The sequence below is a fragment of the Leopardus geoffroyi genome, chromosome E1, assembly GCF_018350155.1.
Source record: "Leopardus geoffroyi isolate Oge1 chromosome E1, O.geoffroyi_Oge1_pat1.0, whole genome shotgun sequence".
NCBI lineage: Eukaryota > Metazoa > Chordata > Mammalia > Carnivora > Felidae > Leopardus > Leopardus geoffroyi.
In genome coordinates this window covers 54,537,437-54,554,159 of record NC_059330.1, presented here as the reverse complement: position 1 = coordinate 54,554,159, position 16,723 = coordinate 54,537,437, and the positions used below count along the sequence as shown (strand labels likewise).

General features: G+C 52.9%; 1 protein-coding gene and 1 long non-coding RNA gene across 5 annotated transcripts in view; one reads left to right on the top strand and one right to left on the bottom strand.

Annotated features, from left to right (window-relative positions):
- Positions 1-10,144, bottom strand: part of DNAI2 (dynein axonemal intermediate chain 2) — a 28,765-nt gene extending 18,621 nt beyond the window's left edge. For 2 of the 4 annotated variants that reach the window (XM_045490808.1, XM_045490811.1), the window contains exons 1-4: positions 10,019-10,144; positions 4,410-4,603; positions 2,271-2,432; positions 1,200-1,321 (exon numbers count right to left, since the gene is read on the bottom strand). In XM_045490808.1, coding sequence (XP_045346764.1) covers positions 1,200-1,321; positions 2,271-2,432; positions 4,410-4,592 — 467 coding nt within the window. In that variant the 5' untranslated portion in view covers positions 4,593-4,603; positions 10,019-10,144. Of the gene's footprint in view, positions 1-1,199; positions 1,322-2,270; positions 2,433-4,409; positions 4,604-7,761; positions 7,936-10,018 lie in introns of those variants that run through there. The other 2 variants (XM_045490809.1, XM_045490810.1) reach the window with 2 other exon arrangements.
- LOC123604596 lies at positions 5,746-15,163 on the top strand. The gene is made up of 3 exons (XR_006715380.1): positions 5,746-5,756; positions 8,954-8,959; positions 15,055-15,163. It is a non-coding gene; the product is annotated as an uncharacterized LOC123604596 (long non-coding RNA).
- Positions 15,164-16,723: the final 1,560 nt, after the last annotated feature.

Here is a 16,723-nt window from a genome sequence, read left to right as displayed (position 1 = left end):
TTGAATGGGATAATTTCTTTTTTCTTTTTTAAGTGTTTATTTGTTTTGACAGAGAACATGCACACACGCAGGGGAGGGGCAGAGAGAGGGGGAGAGAGAATCCCAAGCAGGCTCCAGGCTCAGCACAGAGCCCAACGTTGGGCCAGATCTCACCACCATGAGGTCATAACCTGAGCTGAAATCAAGAGTCGGACGCTTAACCGACCGAGCCACCCAGGCACCCCTGTGAGACGATTTCTAATCCGTCATCCTGCTAAGGTATCCATATGTGAGGTCAGACCCCAGTAGGGCTGGGGCAGCAGGGAGGACAGCCCTCGCCCCTCCCACCTGACCCCTCTCCCAGAAGGGCTTGCTCCTACTCTGCACACCACAACTCAGCCCTGGATCACAAAAGCGTCCTTCCTAGTTGTGCTGGGACTGGGTCAAGCACTTCCCAGGACCCTCAGTGAGCCATGGTAGCAAAAGGAATCCCCCCAGAGTTGGCATTTGAGACTAGTTCCTTCCAAAATCACAGGTATATAAATGTATTTTAAACAAAAACAAAAAAATAGTGCTATGCTACATGCTGTTCTGCACCTTGCTTGTTTTGCTTCACAAAGTAAATCTTGGAAACACTCCCCAGCATGCTGCCTCCTTCATCCTGACATGTGCGTGCTATCCCCCGGGTAGGCGTGCCAGAATTGCTAGAAGCACTCCCCTACCAATGGACTTAGCTTGGTTCCAGCCTCTGGCTAGAGTGCCTTCTGCTGCAGTGAGCGTCCACACACACGGTGACTTCACACACGTGTATCTGTGGGATCAAGTCCTGTTGTCAAGCTTTTGTCCTTGGAGGTCATCACCAGGTACACTCCCATGAGTGTGGGATGAGGGTCCTGTGTGCCCACAGTGCTGCTGGGTCACTGATGGTCCATACTTTGGACTCATTGTGCCCTGCGTGACTCAACCCGGCTTGCACACGGCTTTGCAAATTCGCTTAGTCTTTCCCTGGACTCTGTCCTCTCTTTCCATCAACCAGACCCGCCCCCAGGGTGGGGACCAGTTGGTTGCTGGGTGCTCTGTTGCTCTGCTCCCTACAAAGCTCAGAGCACAGAGGACATTGCACCCACGGCATGGAGTGATCGGCAAAGAGTGACCTTGGGAAGCACACAGCCACAGGGGTGGCAGAGAGCGTCCCGACACCTGCCTAGCTAGGGAGGTACCTTAAAACATTGATGGTTTTAGCTGAAGGGGCCTCATCTGTCACCTCCACCGCATCCTCGTCATCAAAATACTCCTGGTAGATGTCAATGGCATTATTCTGCTTGATGCAGTGCTCCATGATCTGAGGAGAAAACATCAGGAGTTCTTAGCAGAAAAGAGAGGTACCTGCAGCCTGACCAGGCTGAGATGGCAAGAAATATCTAACGGTCTTTCCCAACCTTCCAGCCCGTTGCATTTTCAGTGGGGGCAGCCTTGCTTCCAAGGGAAAATTGGTCTTGGAGGGTGAAATATTACTTTTCATGCATAAAGCACAGATATACATATAGTACATAAAGAGATATGCCAATGGTATTAAGATTTCATGGGGGAGGCAATTAGGAAAAACATGAAAAGACTCGTTGGGGGACAACAATGAAAAAAAGGTGAAGAAACACGCCTCCAGTCGCACAGAACTGGTAATCGCCCCACATACAGCACCAATCTTCTGCTTCCGCCACCCAGAAGGCCCTCTCCATTTTTCCAAATGTCCACCAAGGAAAAACCTCAAGCTCAGGTGTCTCCTCTTCCAGAAAGCCTTCCCTGATCCCTTCAGCGGGAAATTGAATCTCCCTCTTTACGGAGCAAAATGGCAAGAGTCATCCCTCATAGTGTGTCTTTCTACATTACACGGTGATATCTCTGTATTTGTCTCTGACCTCCAATGGATTATGATAAACTCTTTGGGGCAGGGTGCATGTGAATTTTATTTTTTGCCATCTCTCCTGTGCCTGGCAGAGACTACAGGCTCAGTCCAAATGTGCCGAATGAATGAATGATCCCTGCCGGCACGCAGCTCCTGGGTGGGGTTCTTTGGAGTCCTTCTTGCTCAAGGGGAGCACCTGTCAGACTCCTCCTCAAGCCTGTTCAGCCCTGGTACCTTCCCATCTTCCCCTTTGGTCTGTTGTTGTGGACGGGTCTGCCTGCTCCCAGACAGAAGGTTCCTTAAGGTACCTAGCGATGTTCGTCCGCGTAGCGGCAGGAGCGGAGCCCGGGGCCAGGCAGGTGGGGCACCGCAGTGATGGAAGCCTTACCGAGCCAAGCTGCGTGATGGCGTTGATGTAGTTCTCGTCCTTCTCCACCTTCTTCCGGAACCGGATCGTCTGCTCCAGCTCCAGGGGGTTCACATCCTTGGGCCAGCCCCCCTCCACGTGGTTAATCCCCCGGGACTCCATCTCAAACCGCTCTGTGTTGACCTACACAAGGCCCCAGGTGAGAAGATATCTGCCTGCCCCGGGTGTAAACATTAGGCCATGTCCGCAAACCAGGATCCTGGGGCTGCCTGCTCATGGGCCCTGAGCACACAGGGAGGGATCAGCGAGGTGCCCCTGGCCAAAGCCACTTTCAGGTTCCGGCAAGGAACTTTGTGGTCCTCGGGGCGGGGGGGGGGGTCCCGGGTAGCCACGGAAGTGCCACCCTATGGAGCTAGCAGCTTCAAAGCTGATGCCTCTGGCCGTGGAAAATCCAGTTCTGACTTTATCGAAACCCTAATGCACCAGAGGAGCCCCCTCCCACCCCCCCGCCGTCCATTCTGTGCGATCCCAAAGAAAAAGAAGTGACTGGTCCTGCTCTGCCTTACCATTTGCAATGTCATAGGCTTCTAAACACAGGAATGATTAAAAGTTGGCGATTAGTTTGCCCGTTCTCGGTAGTAGGGAGGATGGAATGTGCAGATGGACTTTTACCCCTTAAACTTGCCACTTTGCTTCCTTTCCATTTGTTCCCCCATTTAAAAGATTGTGGTAGGGGCTCCTGGGTGGCTCAGTCGGTTAAGCGTCCGACTTCGGCTCAGGTCATGACCTCGCGGTCCATGAGTTCAAGCCCCGGGTCGGGCTCTGTGCTGACAGCTCAGAGCCTGGAGCCTGCTTCGGATTCTGTGTTTCCCTCTCTTTCTGCTCCTCCCCTGTTCATGCTCTGTCTCTCTCTCTATCTCAAAAATAAATAAACGTTAAAAAAAATTTAAAAAAAAATAAAATAAAAGATTGTGGTAAAAGACATACAATATAAAATCTCCCATTTTAACCATTAAAAAAAATTTTTAATGTTTATTTATTTTTGAGACAAAGAGAGACAGAGCATGAGCAGAGGAGGGGCAGAGAGAGAGGGAGACACAGAATCCCAAGCGGGCTCCAGGCTCTGAGCTGTCAGCACAGAGCCCGACACGGGGCTTGAACTCACGAGCTGTGAGATCATGACCTGAACCGAAGTTGGATGCTTAACCGACTGAGCCACCCAGGCGCCCCCCCCCCATTTTAACCATTTAAAAATGTACGATTCTGTGGCATGAAGGACAATTCATACTGTTAGGCAACCACCAACACTGTCTAGTTCCAGAACTTTTTCATCACCCTAAGTAGAGCCCCCAAAGCCATTAAGCAGTCACCCCCCTCCTCTTTTCCTTTCTAAGTTCTAAGTCGTCCCAGGATGGAGATGTGGCAAGAGACCCCAGGGCATGTGGCCTTCGCGGTGGCCATCCTGTTGAGTCAGCCACGCTGTGGACAAAATCGCCCCAGTCCCCGTGACAGCAATTAGCCCTGGGAGAGCAAGAGACTCAGTGTGTTTGAACCGTGAGTTATTGGAACCTCCCACAACGTGTTTTGGCCGAATCGAGTGTGATTTTCACCCGGATGATTTGGGACATGACAAAGCGGGTTCCTCTCTCCTGCAAACTAGTTTTGTCTCCGCAGTGCCTGGCATAGTCCAAGGCGGATCGCGGGCTCTAGACAGGCAGGGAGCTCCGACTGCAGTGTGACGCCCAGTTCTCTCATCACATCACCAGCCCCTCTGACCAGAACTTTCCACGGCACCCTTTCCTCTCCACCAGCTGGGCAGGCGCCTGCCGATCTGAATCCTTGCCCCCTCAGGATACCTCTCCCAGCTGTACCACATGCCTAAGACGACTTAGAGGTGAGACCAGAGCCCATGGGAGAGAGAACATCTTGATTCCCATTCACCTGGCCCAGGGAGTGGCTGGTGCTGGGTCTTTTCCCGCCCCAGGCACCGTGGTGGGTCGTGGGGGCGTCTCTGTCCTCATACTTCCAGCATCCGCCCTGGGCCATTCTAACTGGCTTCCAGTCACCCAGATGGAGCCACCCAGTCCCACTGACCACCCTGGCTGGCCACCCTGCCAGACCCCACCTTCGCTGGCCCAGGCCCCGGGGCCAGGGACCCACCTCGTGTTCTGACATGCTGGTGGAGCACTGGATGCCCGTGTCCACGGGGCTCCGCTCCACGAACTGCTCGGCCAGCTCAGGGTTGGGCGGGATGTTGATGTTCAGCTCGGCCTGGCGGTCGGAGAAGTTGCATTGCTTCCCGAACTCGCTTCGCTTCTTGACATACACGTACACGATCTCCATGGTCCCGGCTGCTGCGGGGGCAGAGGGAGGGTGTGAGGGAAGGGGCCCCACCTGGCTGCTTCCCTGTCCCCCCCGGGCCTCACCGGGGGGTGGCTTCCAGGTTCCTAGTCTGGTTGGAGGGGAAGGGTCCTAGGAGATTTGTTCAGAAGCTGCATCTGCGCTTTTAAAAAATCATTTATTGGGGCGCTCGGGTGGCTCATTCGGTTGAGCATCCGACTCTTGATTTGAGCTGGTCATGATCTCACAGTTTTGTGAGTTCAAGCCCCGCATCGGGCTCCGTGCCGACAGTGCGGAGACTGCTTAGGATTTTCTCTCTCTCCTTTTCTCTCTGCCCCTACTGGGTGCACTCTCTCTCAAAATAAATAAATAAACTTAAAAAATCATTTACGGAAGGGCGCCTGGGTGGCACAGTCGGTTAAGCATCCGACTCTTGATCTCTGCCCAGGTCATGATCTCACGGTTCGTGAGTTCAAGTCCCGCATGGGGCCGTGTGCTGATGGTGTGGAGGCTGCTGGGGATCCTGTGTCTCCTCTCTGACCTGTCCTTGCTCGTGCTCTCTCTCATAATACACAAATAAACTTAAATAATAAAAGATCATTTATTGAGTATTGAGTACTGAGTACCTGCTAAGCATTATCGTGTTCAGTTCTTGCAACTGCCCTTTGAGGTAGACAATAAAATCACCATTCTACCTTTCAGGAATCTCATACTTAGCGATACCCTGGGTGTCTTGCCAGGATAGCTAGTAAGCGGTTCAGCTGCTCTGCCTGACTCCAAAGCTCTTACTCACCAAATGATGCAGTTTTTACCGAGCTAACATGTTTACTGGGAGGCAGAGAGAAACACTCATGGTGATTATGTTGAACTAAATCTCCGGCCACGCTCTGGACCTGACCCTACAGCACACAGATTGGAGAGCCCCAGGCCTCTCTGGAAACTCTCCCACCCAACCACCCGATTGTGCAAAAGGCCACCCACCCCTTCCCAGAGTTCTACTGGGTGCTACCCTTCACTGCTCGAAGGGGGGCCCTTCCGGAGACTCCCCTCTACATCACTCCGACCGCGATGGGGCTGAGAGTCTGCCTGAGAAGGGGAGAGACTGCCAGACCACTTCCTCCACAGGCAGAATAGTGGGCCTTTGAAAGACTGGTTGGGCAGGGCACAGTGTGGAACTGGAAAGCGGGCTGGGCTGGGCACTGACTTCAAGTTCTGGCCCTGCCACTTGCCAGCTGCTTGACCATGGCTAGGCCACTCTCTCTGCCCCTCTCTGGCTTGTGCTCTCTCTCTCTCTCAAAATAAACTTAAAAAAAACTAATTACAAAGACTTCTCTTTAAAAAATTTTTTTTGATGTTTATTTGTGTGTGTGTGTGAGAGAGAGAGAGAGAGAGACAGAGTGAGAGCCGGGGAGGGGCAGAGAGAGAGAGAGGGAGACTGGATCTGAAGCAGGCTCCAGGCTCTGAGCTGTCAGCACAGGGCCCGACGTGGGGCTCGAACCCACGAACCGCGAGATCATGACCCGAGCTAAAGTCAGATGCTTAACCGACTGAGCCACCCAGGCGCCCTGAATTACATAGACTTCTCTAGGAATGCATAGGTTTTGTGAATGGCAGACTTCATGCTTTACATTTGTTCTCATAGTTTCCCTTATTTCACCTACTCACTTGGCAAATATTCACTCAAAGCTGAATAATCAAGAAAGCGTGGTACTGGCATCAGAATAGACACATGTATCGATTGAATGGCATTGAGAATTTAGAAATAGACTTTGATACTTATGGCCAACTGACTTTTGAAAAAGGCACTAAGGCACCTTATCAGAGAAATGACGGTCTCTTCAACAAATGGTGCTGGGCCAACCGGACGTTCCCATGCGAAAGAATGACCGTGGACCCCCTACCTCACGCCACACACATAAATTAACGCAAAATGGATCTCAGGCACCAGCGTAAGAGCGAAAACTAAGGAGAGAAATGTAGGGGAAATCTCTGTGACGCTGACAGAGCAGATTCTTTAGACATGGCATCAGGAGTATGGTCCATAAAAGCAAAAACAATGATAAATTGGACTTCTTTTGAGTTAAAAGCTCTGCATCTCAAAAGATAACATCAAGAAAACGAAAAGACAAGCCACAGACTTGGAGAAAAATATCGGCATATTGGGTCTGATAAAGGACTTGCATCCAGGATATACAGAGACTTGCGGGGTCCCGGGTGCCGTGGACTTCAGTTTAGAGGTTCCCTCACTGCATGCTCCCCACAACCCCCAAACTCACAATTCTCATTCTACATATGAAGAAACTGATACCCGGAGAGTTCAAACGCCTTGTCAAAGGTGGTGGGTCTAAAGTTGAGGCAGAGTGGGGGCCCAGACACGTCTGGCTCTACGGCAGAGTGATTCTTAGCCTTGGCTACACAGAAACTCCCAGAGGGCTTTACAAAATCACAACCCTCAGGTTAAACTGCAGACAAACGAAATCAGAATCTCTCGGCAGTAGGTGTTAAACTCCTGGGTGAATCCTAGCGTACAGCCAAGGTTGAGGAGCACCGATTTAAAGTGAGGGTTCTTAATTTCTCAGCCAGCATGCCCCAAACCTGGGATGTTCGTTCAAACTATGGAGGTTCCCAGGCCCCTCTTGCAAATGTGGACTGTATGTCTGGGGCGGGGCCTGGCAATTTGTGCTTTGCACAATCTGGGTGAATATTATGACCAGACGTGCGTCTAAGCTGCCTCCTCTTACCTCCAAGGCTGCAAGATGCCAGACCAGTGGGCCCTGGCCACTGGCGCCTGAGATGCAAGGCCAAGAGCTACTGTGACAGCCCAGAAGCACTTGCTTGGAGTGGCCTTGGGCCTTGGAGCCGCTGGGGTAGGAGTGAGGGAGTGAGGGTTATCCTAGGTCCCTTTGCATCCACGTACGATGTTCCTCGAAGGCAGCGTCATCCCAGCCCACTTCCAGCCCCAGAACAGCTCGACCTGAGTCAGACTCACAGGAAACAGGATCTCCCGCTCTTTCTCCTGGTCTGGAAACTCTCTTGTAACCCGGGAAAGGTAGAGGCCATGGCTTGGACAGCAGAGGATGGGAACAGAAACACAAGTGGCAGAAGTTGCCCCAGTGTGTCCATTCTACATGGGCAAGGGTAGGGCCTTGTGAAGAAGATGGTCAGTTCTCACCTTCGCCAGCGCCCTGCGGAGGGGCCACAGTGCTGCTCCTGGGCCCCCACAGTGACGATGGGCTGCCTGTCTCTCCTTCTGGTAAGAGACACTTGCTGCAAAAGCCAGTTCTCTGGGGACACAAGGAGGCTTAAGAACGTGAGCAAACTCCAGGGGCGCAAAAATAGCCTCTTTAGCCCAGATCATATGTGAAACAGCTTCGCTTTCCTCCTTGGTGCCTCCCAAGGCCAAGCCAGGGGCGAGAACGGAGGCATTGTTTTCTATCTGGTGGCAGACAGAGGGGACATTTAAAGGCTGGCCCGGTGACAGGAAGACAGCTCATTCAGGGACCCAGAGTGAGCTCTTTCTCCCAAGCCGGCAGGGCCCGAAGCTGAATAGCGAGGTCAGAGCGGGGGTCTCAGGAGGTCTCTCCCCGCCCTGGTGAGACAGAGGCCACCGGCTGCAGAGCCGGTGGGGAGGGGGATGGCAGGGGGGGCTTCCAAGGGAGGCGGGGGCAGTACTGCTGCTCTTTGGGAGTTTGGGACGGGGGGGTCCCCCACCCGTGGGAACCTAGAGACCCAGGGGCAAGCGGGACTCTGCAGCGAGTCCCAAACATAAGAACACGTCTGGCTGGGGACGTGCTGGCGTGAACATCAAAACTGCAACCGTCTCCCGCGTGCCAGGGCGGTCAGACTGGGACCTCCAGCAGTTAACAAAAACTCCTCTCGAGTAATGATAAGGCGCACCGTGATTCCTGGAAAGAACTTCCCTCGACTTAAGAGAAAGTGTGTTTTCCAAGCTTGGGTGGGGCTGAGGGAGCCGCGGGGCGGAGGGGCTCCGTTTGGGAGCTTAGTGTAGAGGCAAGAGGAAGGCGGCTGGCCTTCCCTCCGCGCTGGACTCCACGCGATATAGACGCGAGAACATTTTCCTCTTTCTTGTGGTCCCTGGGGCAGCCCTTAGTCTTTGTGCCTGGGACTGATGGCCTCTATGTGGCCTCTATGATGTGCCCCTGGCTGGGCAGAGGAACACAGGTGGAGAGCTTCCTTCCCTCTTTCTTATGTCCTCGTGCACCTTCTGGAATACGGGGTCCTTCAAATGAGACAGACCTCGCTAGGAATCCACCCCGCCCTCCCTCACCGGGGCATCCCACCAGGGCAATGCTAGGCACACTGGGGTCCACCTGGGGTGAGCTCCAGGTGGAGGGGGAGGACAGGCAGAGGTGGGAGGAGGTCCCCAGAACCGAAGGGTGCTGTGTTGGTGGTAACCTGCTCTCCCCACTACAACACTGTCTCCTTGAGGGCAGACTGGGGTCTTTTCATCCATCGTCATCCCCAGTGCCTGGTGCAAGAAGGAGCCCAACACTCCCACTGTGAGCATGCTGAGGGCCAGCAGGGTCCCAGGGCTCTCTCCTAGAACTCTCTCTCCCCTCCTCTTCCTTTTCTGATTGGAAAAACAAAGCACAGCTAGGGGTGAGAGGGGGAATCATAGGGTCTGAACACCCGAGAATGCACTTCTGTGGTTCAAGAGAGCGTGATCAACTTCGAACGCATTGCAGGAAGGTGAAACTAAGCGTGTGACCTTGAACGTGGTATCCCAGTGGGCATAAGGGGCGCCTGGGTGGCCCCGTCCTTTAACAGCATCCGACTCTTGATTTCGGCTCAGGTCGTGATCTCATGGTTTGTGGACTCGAACCCTGCATCCAGCTCTGTGCTGACAGCACGGGGCCTGCTTGGGATTCTGTCTCCCTCTCTCTCTCTGCCCCTCCCCTGCTCGTTTTCTCTCTCTCAAAATAAAAATAAACTAAAAAAAAAAAGAAATGTCCCCCTCAGGTTGAGGAGTCAATAAAATCATGCATTTTAGGGGACCTGCTGCCTAGTCTGTGCTCAGTAATTTTGAAGTCCCTTCCCTCCTTTCCTATGAGAAAGCCCACCTCCCTCCAGTTCAGCCCAGACTCTACTTTCCCGCCAGCCAGCTGTGAACCCTTTAGAGGTCTCCCTCCCTCCAAGAGACCGGGGGATCAGGGCCAGACCGACTGGGAGCAGGGGGTGTAGGAGGCAAGGTGACCAGAACCTGCGTGGTCCGGTGAGTCGCGAGGACTGAGGGCAGCCGGGACGAATGGGGCACGGACACCCGGCCCCCCACCCTCCGGCAGAGCTGTCCCGGGAGGCTGCCCCCACGGAGAGTTTCTGGCACTGTCGCTGATTATTACCCTCGGGGGCTCCCTGCTTCGCTCTCCTCTCCTCCTCAGCCTCGGCCTCCTCCCGGCCCGCGCCCTTACCCTCCTCCGCTCGCTCGCGTCGCCGCCTGGCCGCAGGGGAAGCACCTGAGCCCCCGCCACCGGGCTTCTCCAACGGCTCCGAGGTACGGCGTTTACCCGTTGCCTAGCAACCCCCAGCTGGGCCTGGACGCGGGGGCGGAGGGCTCCCCAGAGCACGTGGCTGCCCGTCCCGCTGCGTCGGAAGCACTCCCTCTTGTGGAAGTCTCCAGAGTCGGGAGAAAAATTAACCAAGCCAATCAAACACTGGCAGGAATAGACGTTTGTGTCATCTCTGCGAAGGTGCTTATCCAAGTCTACAAAAAACGCACCGGGCAAGATCCTGAGACGATACAAACTATTGTAGACAGCGCCTCGGAAGTCATGCGCCCTGGTTGGTGATGCCGGGCTCTGCTACTTATTTCCCCGTCGCCTGGCAGGTTGTCTTCCTGTCCCTTCCGTCGGGTCCCTCAACCACTCACTGGGAATTAAAACCCCCCAGTCACCCCTGTGCTACCTTATCCCGGGCACCTCGTGCAATAACCAAGCCCCGGAAAGCGGGGCGGGGTGTTTCCACAGCTTAGCTGCTGGTTGTAAACAGGCAGTAAGTGTTCACTGAATGCATGAATGAATACGATGAAGTTTTCTCCTGGGGTTAAGGCAATAAAGCAAGATAATGTAAACGGGGAGCAGGGTATGGGTGGGGGTGGGGGGGCTAGCACACGTGGGTTTGAATCCCAGCTGGGCCATTTACTGATCGTATGACCTTGGGAGAGTTACTTTCTAAGACTCAACCTTCTTTAAAAATATTTTTTTAATGTTTATTTATTTTTGAAAGAGAGAGAGAGAGAGGGTGCATGAGCGGGGGAGGGGCGGGGGGGGGCGGGACAGGGGAGATAACAGCAGACAGCCCGTGTGGGGGTCAAACTCAAGAACTGTGAGATTGTGATCTGAGCTGAAGTTGGACGCTCAACCAACTGAGCCACCCAGGCGCCCCGAGACTCAACGTGGGGTGGACAGTGACAGAATTGGGAGACACAACTGAGACAACACAGCAGGGTGCCCATGGCTGTCAGCTCTGGACTTCCCATCTCGGGGAATCAGGCTAACCAAGTTTAGGGATGGGTGCTGGAGATCCGGACGGGGGTAGACAGGGGATGTGTCAGCCCCCCAAGTGGGATTTGGGGTTGGAACTGGTCTTGACAAATGGTGGTAAGTCGCAGGGGAAGGCGTGGGGAGAGCATTCCAGATTGGGGGGAGGGCATGGTGTATGCAAGGGAGGGGCATTTGTGATGGAAGAAAGACACTTGGGGGAGGTTGACGCATCATTGTGGCAGGAGTTGACAGTCCCTGTAGGGGAGAAAATCAGAGAGGAATTTGCAAAGGCCAGCTGGGGCCAGTTTGTGGGGTGTCCTGAGAGGAAGGCTGAGGCATCTGGACAGCTCCCTGTGGGTTTTTGGAGCTGTCAGATCACAGGAAGAAAGCAAATGTCCCCGACTCTGGCTCCCCAACTTCTCCATAGTGTGTCTTCGCCACTAGTCACCTGCCTTTAACTGGGCAGGTGCAACAGAATTCCCAGCGATGGCACTTTGCCCAAACATACTAACAAGCCCCACAGTGACGGCTGCCACCAACCCCCCCTCCCCTCCCCCCGGCCCTTGCTCCCACCAGCGTCTCTAAGCAAAGGGTTTCCTCGGGGTGGGCGCTGAGGGTGTTGTTGGCAGCTGGGTGCAGGAGCGTCTAAAAGCCCCACCGAACTGGCTTTGTGTGCTCGGAGGCAAATCAGACCCAGACAAAACGTCCAGAAGAAACAGATCGGCTCCACAATGGAGCACTGGCTGGTTGGGGCTGGAAACATAGGCATCCTCCTCCCCCTCCCCCACCCCCAGCCCTGGAAAGAGGAGACCTTCTGTGCACACATTATTCCCTGGGTGGGGACGTGGGAGCAGCGTACCTGCAGCCACCTTTCTCTTGGGATCGCAACGATTTATTACAGGTTCCCTCCCCCCATCCTTCCCTGCACTCGGAAGGCCTCCAGTGCTTCCAACAGCCTTGGGCACCTCTGTTCTCTGGCAAAACAGCCGTCACCCCTTGGCAGGTCTGTCTCAGCCGCGCCGGCCGGGAAAGCCAGCATGAGGTCGTATCATTAGGAGTTTGCACAGGGATCCCGTTAAAAACGATCTTCAATTCTCTCTGATCTCTGCCCAATCACAGGGCAAGGGACTACTGGAATCCTTGGCTGAAGGCGCCCCCCCCCCCCGTGTCCCCCCCCCCCCCGCCCCAGGCCAGTCCACGATCCATTGCCCTGCCGTCTTCCCCCACCTGTTCTTTTTCCGATTTTTTTCTATCAGGGTAAAATACGCAGAACACAAAATGTATCACCTTAACCATATTTAAGAGTTCAGTTCAGCAGCATTAAGTGCACTTACAACGTTGGGCCACCGACCATCTCCAGAACTTTTTCATCTTGCATAACTGAAACTCTGTAGCCATGAAACCCTAACTCCCCATTTCCCCCTCCCCCACCTCCTGCCACCCAACCGTCCTACCTTCCGTCCCTATGATTCTGACTACTCTCAGCACCTCAGAAGTGGAATCACACGTTGTCCATTTGTGATTGGCCTATTTCATTCAGCATAATGTCTTCAAGGTTCAGCCAGGTTGTAGCCGGTGTCAGAATCCTCTTCCTTTTGGGGCGCCTGGGTGGCTCAGTCAGTTAGGCATCTGACTTCGGCTCAGGTCATGATCTTACAGTTTGAGATCGAACCCCGCATCGGGCTGACAGTGCAGAGCCTGCTTGGAATTCTCTCTTTCTCTCTCTCTGCCTCTCCCTCACTCGTGCTCTCTCTCAAAATAAATACATAAACTTAAAAAAAAAAAAAAGAATTTTCGGGGTGACTGGGCGGCTCAGTCGGTAAGCGTCCGACTTCAACTCAGGTCATGATCTCAGGTTCGGGAGTTCGAGCCCCGCGTCGGGCTCTGTGCTGACAGCTCAGAGCCTGGAGCCTGTTTCAGATTCTGTGTCTCCCTCTCTCTGACCCTCCCCCGTTCATGCTCTGTCTGTCTCTGTCTCAAAAATAAATAAATATTAAAACAAATTTTTTAAAGAATTTTCTTCCTTTTTAAAGACTGAAAAATATTCCATTGCATGTATACATTGCATTTTGTTTATATCCACAGATGGACACTAGGATTTCTTTCACTTTTTACTACTCTGAATAATGGTGTTGTGAACGTGGATGCACAAACCTCTCTTCAAGAGTGTGCTTTGGGGTGTCTGACTGGCTCAGTCGGTGGAGCTTGTGACTCTTGGTCTTGGGGTTGTGAGTTTGAGCCCCACGTGAGGTGTAGAGATTACTTAAAAATAACATCTCTGGGCGCCTGGGTGGCGCAGTCGGTTAAGCGTCCGACTTCAGCCAGGTCACAATCTCGCGGTCCGTGAGTTCGAGCCCCGCGTCGGGCTCTGGGCTGATGGCTCAGAGCCTGGAGCCTGTTTCCGATTCTGTGTCTCCCTCTCTCTCTGCCCCTCCCCCGTTCATGCTCTGTCTCTCTCTGTCCCAAAAATAAATAAACGTTGAAAAAAAAAATTAAAAAAAAAAAATAACATCTCAATGCCCCTCCCCTGCTCGTGCTCTGTCTCTCTGTCTCTGTCTCTCAAAGATAAATAAATATTAAAAAATAAAATAAAATCTTAAAAAGAAACGGTGCTTTCAAATCTTTGGGAAGGAGATTTCTGGATTCTATGGCAACTTTATCTGCTTAATAGAATTTGTTGATTTTTCCAAGAGCCACCATACTGTTTTCTACAACAGCTGTGCCATGTTGCATTCCCACTGATAGAGCACAAGGGTTCCGGTTTCTCCACGTCCTTTCCAACAGCTGTTCCTTCCTGTTTCTTGATAGTCGCCATCCTAATGGATGGGAGGCAGGACTTTACCATAGCTTTGCTTTGCATTTCCCCAGCGATTAGTGATGGGGAACATGTTTTCATGTGCTTCTTGGCTGTTTGCGTGTCTTCTTTGGAGAAATGTCTACACACGTCTATTGGAAACATAATTGTCTTTTAAATTTTCTTTTCAGATTGTCCACTGTCAGTTTTGATTTACAGAAAAGCTGTGAACATGGTACAAAGAGTTCCCATACACCCCTGCTAAGGCTGGAATGGTTATGTCCTCCCCGAATTTATATGTTGGCATCCTAGTGCTCGGTGTGATGGTATTCAGAGGTGAGGCCTTTGGGAAGTGATCAGTCACGAGGAAGGTGGAACTGTCGTAAATGGGATTCCCGCCCTTATAAAAGAGACCCCACGGAACTCCCTAGCCCTTTCTACATGTGAGAACAGAGAAGAGGCACCACCTATGAGTCAGGAAGCCTTGTCTATTTGTAAACTCTATGAAGTCAAGGCCACGATTGCCTTAGAGACTTCTGTAGTCCCAGGATTTAGAGAGGGTGACGTGCTTAGGCCAGGGGCGAGAAACCTGCAAACCACTTTAAGAGAGAGTAAATATTTTAGGCTGCAGGTTAAGGAGAAAAACCAAAGACATTTCGTAGATACTTATACGACGAGAGAAAAACATCCCCAGTGTTGATTAGCGAAATTCAAAATATTATGCTGAGTATACTTTTTTTTGTAAGACGGGACTGTTCATGAGAACGGAATTCTCTGGAGGGGGGACAACACCTTGTTTCACTGAGACTCAGGATTAGTATTCTCTACTGTCAAAATCAGTTGCAAGTATTTGATTTAAAAAAAAAAAAACATTAGAAAATACAAAAACTGCGCTCACAGGCCATACATGGCAACAGGTCAGACTAAGCTCACGGGAGGTAGTTTGCTGGCTCCTGTGATAAGCAATCAATGCATTTTTGAAGGACGGAGATTGAAATTTGAAAGGGAGAAGAAAGGAAAGTAAGTTCTCCTGACCTGGGTACATCTGTCAGGGGGCACACGAGGCCTCTTGAATGCTGACGGCTCCGCCAACACTGTAGAGCCCAGAGGCAGTGATATCGCCCCCAGTTCTTTGAAACACGAGACCCCGAGACGTTAGAGGGGGCGAAAGCTCAGGGCTCCTGGAGAGGAGTCAGCTTTGGAGAAAGGACCACCCGGTCGCCGCTCCACACGGGGGAGTTGGCCCTGAACGACAGACTCAAATGCACACCTGTTCCCGGCAGAGGCTCCCCTTCCAGAGGGCCGGATGTTCATTACTTCCTCTCGGGGAGCAGGTTCCTGGGTCTGGGGTCAGTGCTGTTCAGAGGTGTTTAGAAACGCTGAAGGCTGCGCTGGTGGGCCAGGCAGGCAGAACACGGGCGTGCTGGGCACCGAGGCCCTCTCACCCCACCCCTTTCCCTTGGTGAGAGATTGGTGCCGGCCAAGGCAGGAATGCGGGGTGAGCGGGTGACACCTGTGGGGACCCAAACCACCCTCAGCTGTGCGTCCCCACGTGGCCTCCTTCCCACTTCATGCAGGGCCTGCCTGCAGCGCGGGTCTCTCTGCAGCTCCCAGAGACAACGAAAGCCCCCCAAAGTGAATCTCATCGGAGCATTGAACTGCAGTTACCTTTAAAGAAAGAATCAGACGGGGGGCGGGGGCGCCTGGGTGGCTCAGTCGGTTGAGCCTCTGACTCTTGATTTCAGCTCAGGTCAGGATCTCAAGGTCCGTGGGATCGAGCCCCACATTGGGCTCTGCGTGGGCAGCACAGAGGCTACTTGGGATCCTCTGTCTCCCCCTTTCTCTGCCCCTCCCGTGCTCGCTCTTGTGTGCTTCTCTCTCTCTCAAGACTAAAGAAACATTTAAAAGAAATCAGATTGGTTTCTCCACTGCTTCAAGCCTTTTCCCCGGTGCTCTTGGTTTCCTGAGACGAGGGAGAAAGGTGACTCTACACGGGGTGGGGGAAACATTCCTATTGGAGAAACGCCCTAGTCCTGATGCTCAGCTTTGAGGGATGCAGGGTTCTGAGTCTGGCATGTTCTGTGGTACACAGCCCTCTGTATCACACCTCAAGTGCTCCCAAAGGATGCATAATCTGCTCCCTTCAGGAAGTTCCTTGCAAGGCAGTCACTTCTGGGAGCCTAGCTGCCGAACACAAGGGTCAACAGCGGCACAGGGCCACGGGCAGAGAGCCGGAGCCTGCCCTATGAAGGGTACAGAGCATCTCAGTGCCCCAGCCCAGAGGGATCGTGAAGTTTAATTAACAATTCACGTAACTATCTGGGACAGTCCTCAGTACACTGCAGGTGCTCAATCAATGCCACTACTTATTACTAGCAACATTAAGAGCACTGACCTTCAGGGGGAACTTGGGAGAAAGACTGGGGTGGGGGAAACAAGGCCTGTCCTTGGTCCTGAAGAGTAGCTGGAGGCCACACGAGAGGTCCTGTGACATTCCTTCAATAGTCGTGTCTTGGGGCGCCTGGGTGGCTCAGCCGGTTGAGTGTCCGACCTTGGCTCAGGTCATGATCTCACGGTTCGTGAGTTCGAGCCCCGCGTCGGGCCCTGTGCTGACAGTTCAGAGCCTGGACCCTGCTTCGGATTCTGCGTCTCCCTCTCTCTCTGCCCCTCCCCCACTCATGCTCTGTCACTCAAAAATAAACAAACATTAAAAACAAGTTAAAAAATAACGTTCAAGAAAAAAATCATCCCGTCTTTCAATCCTTGCACCGAAGTCACTGAAATCTGCCGAGAAGCCCTCCCCACCAAAACCCAGCTGGAAGGGAGCGCTCGGTGCCCCT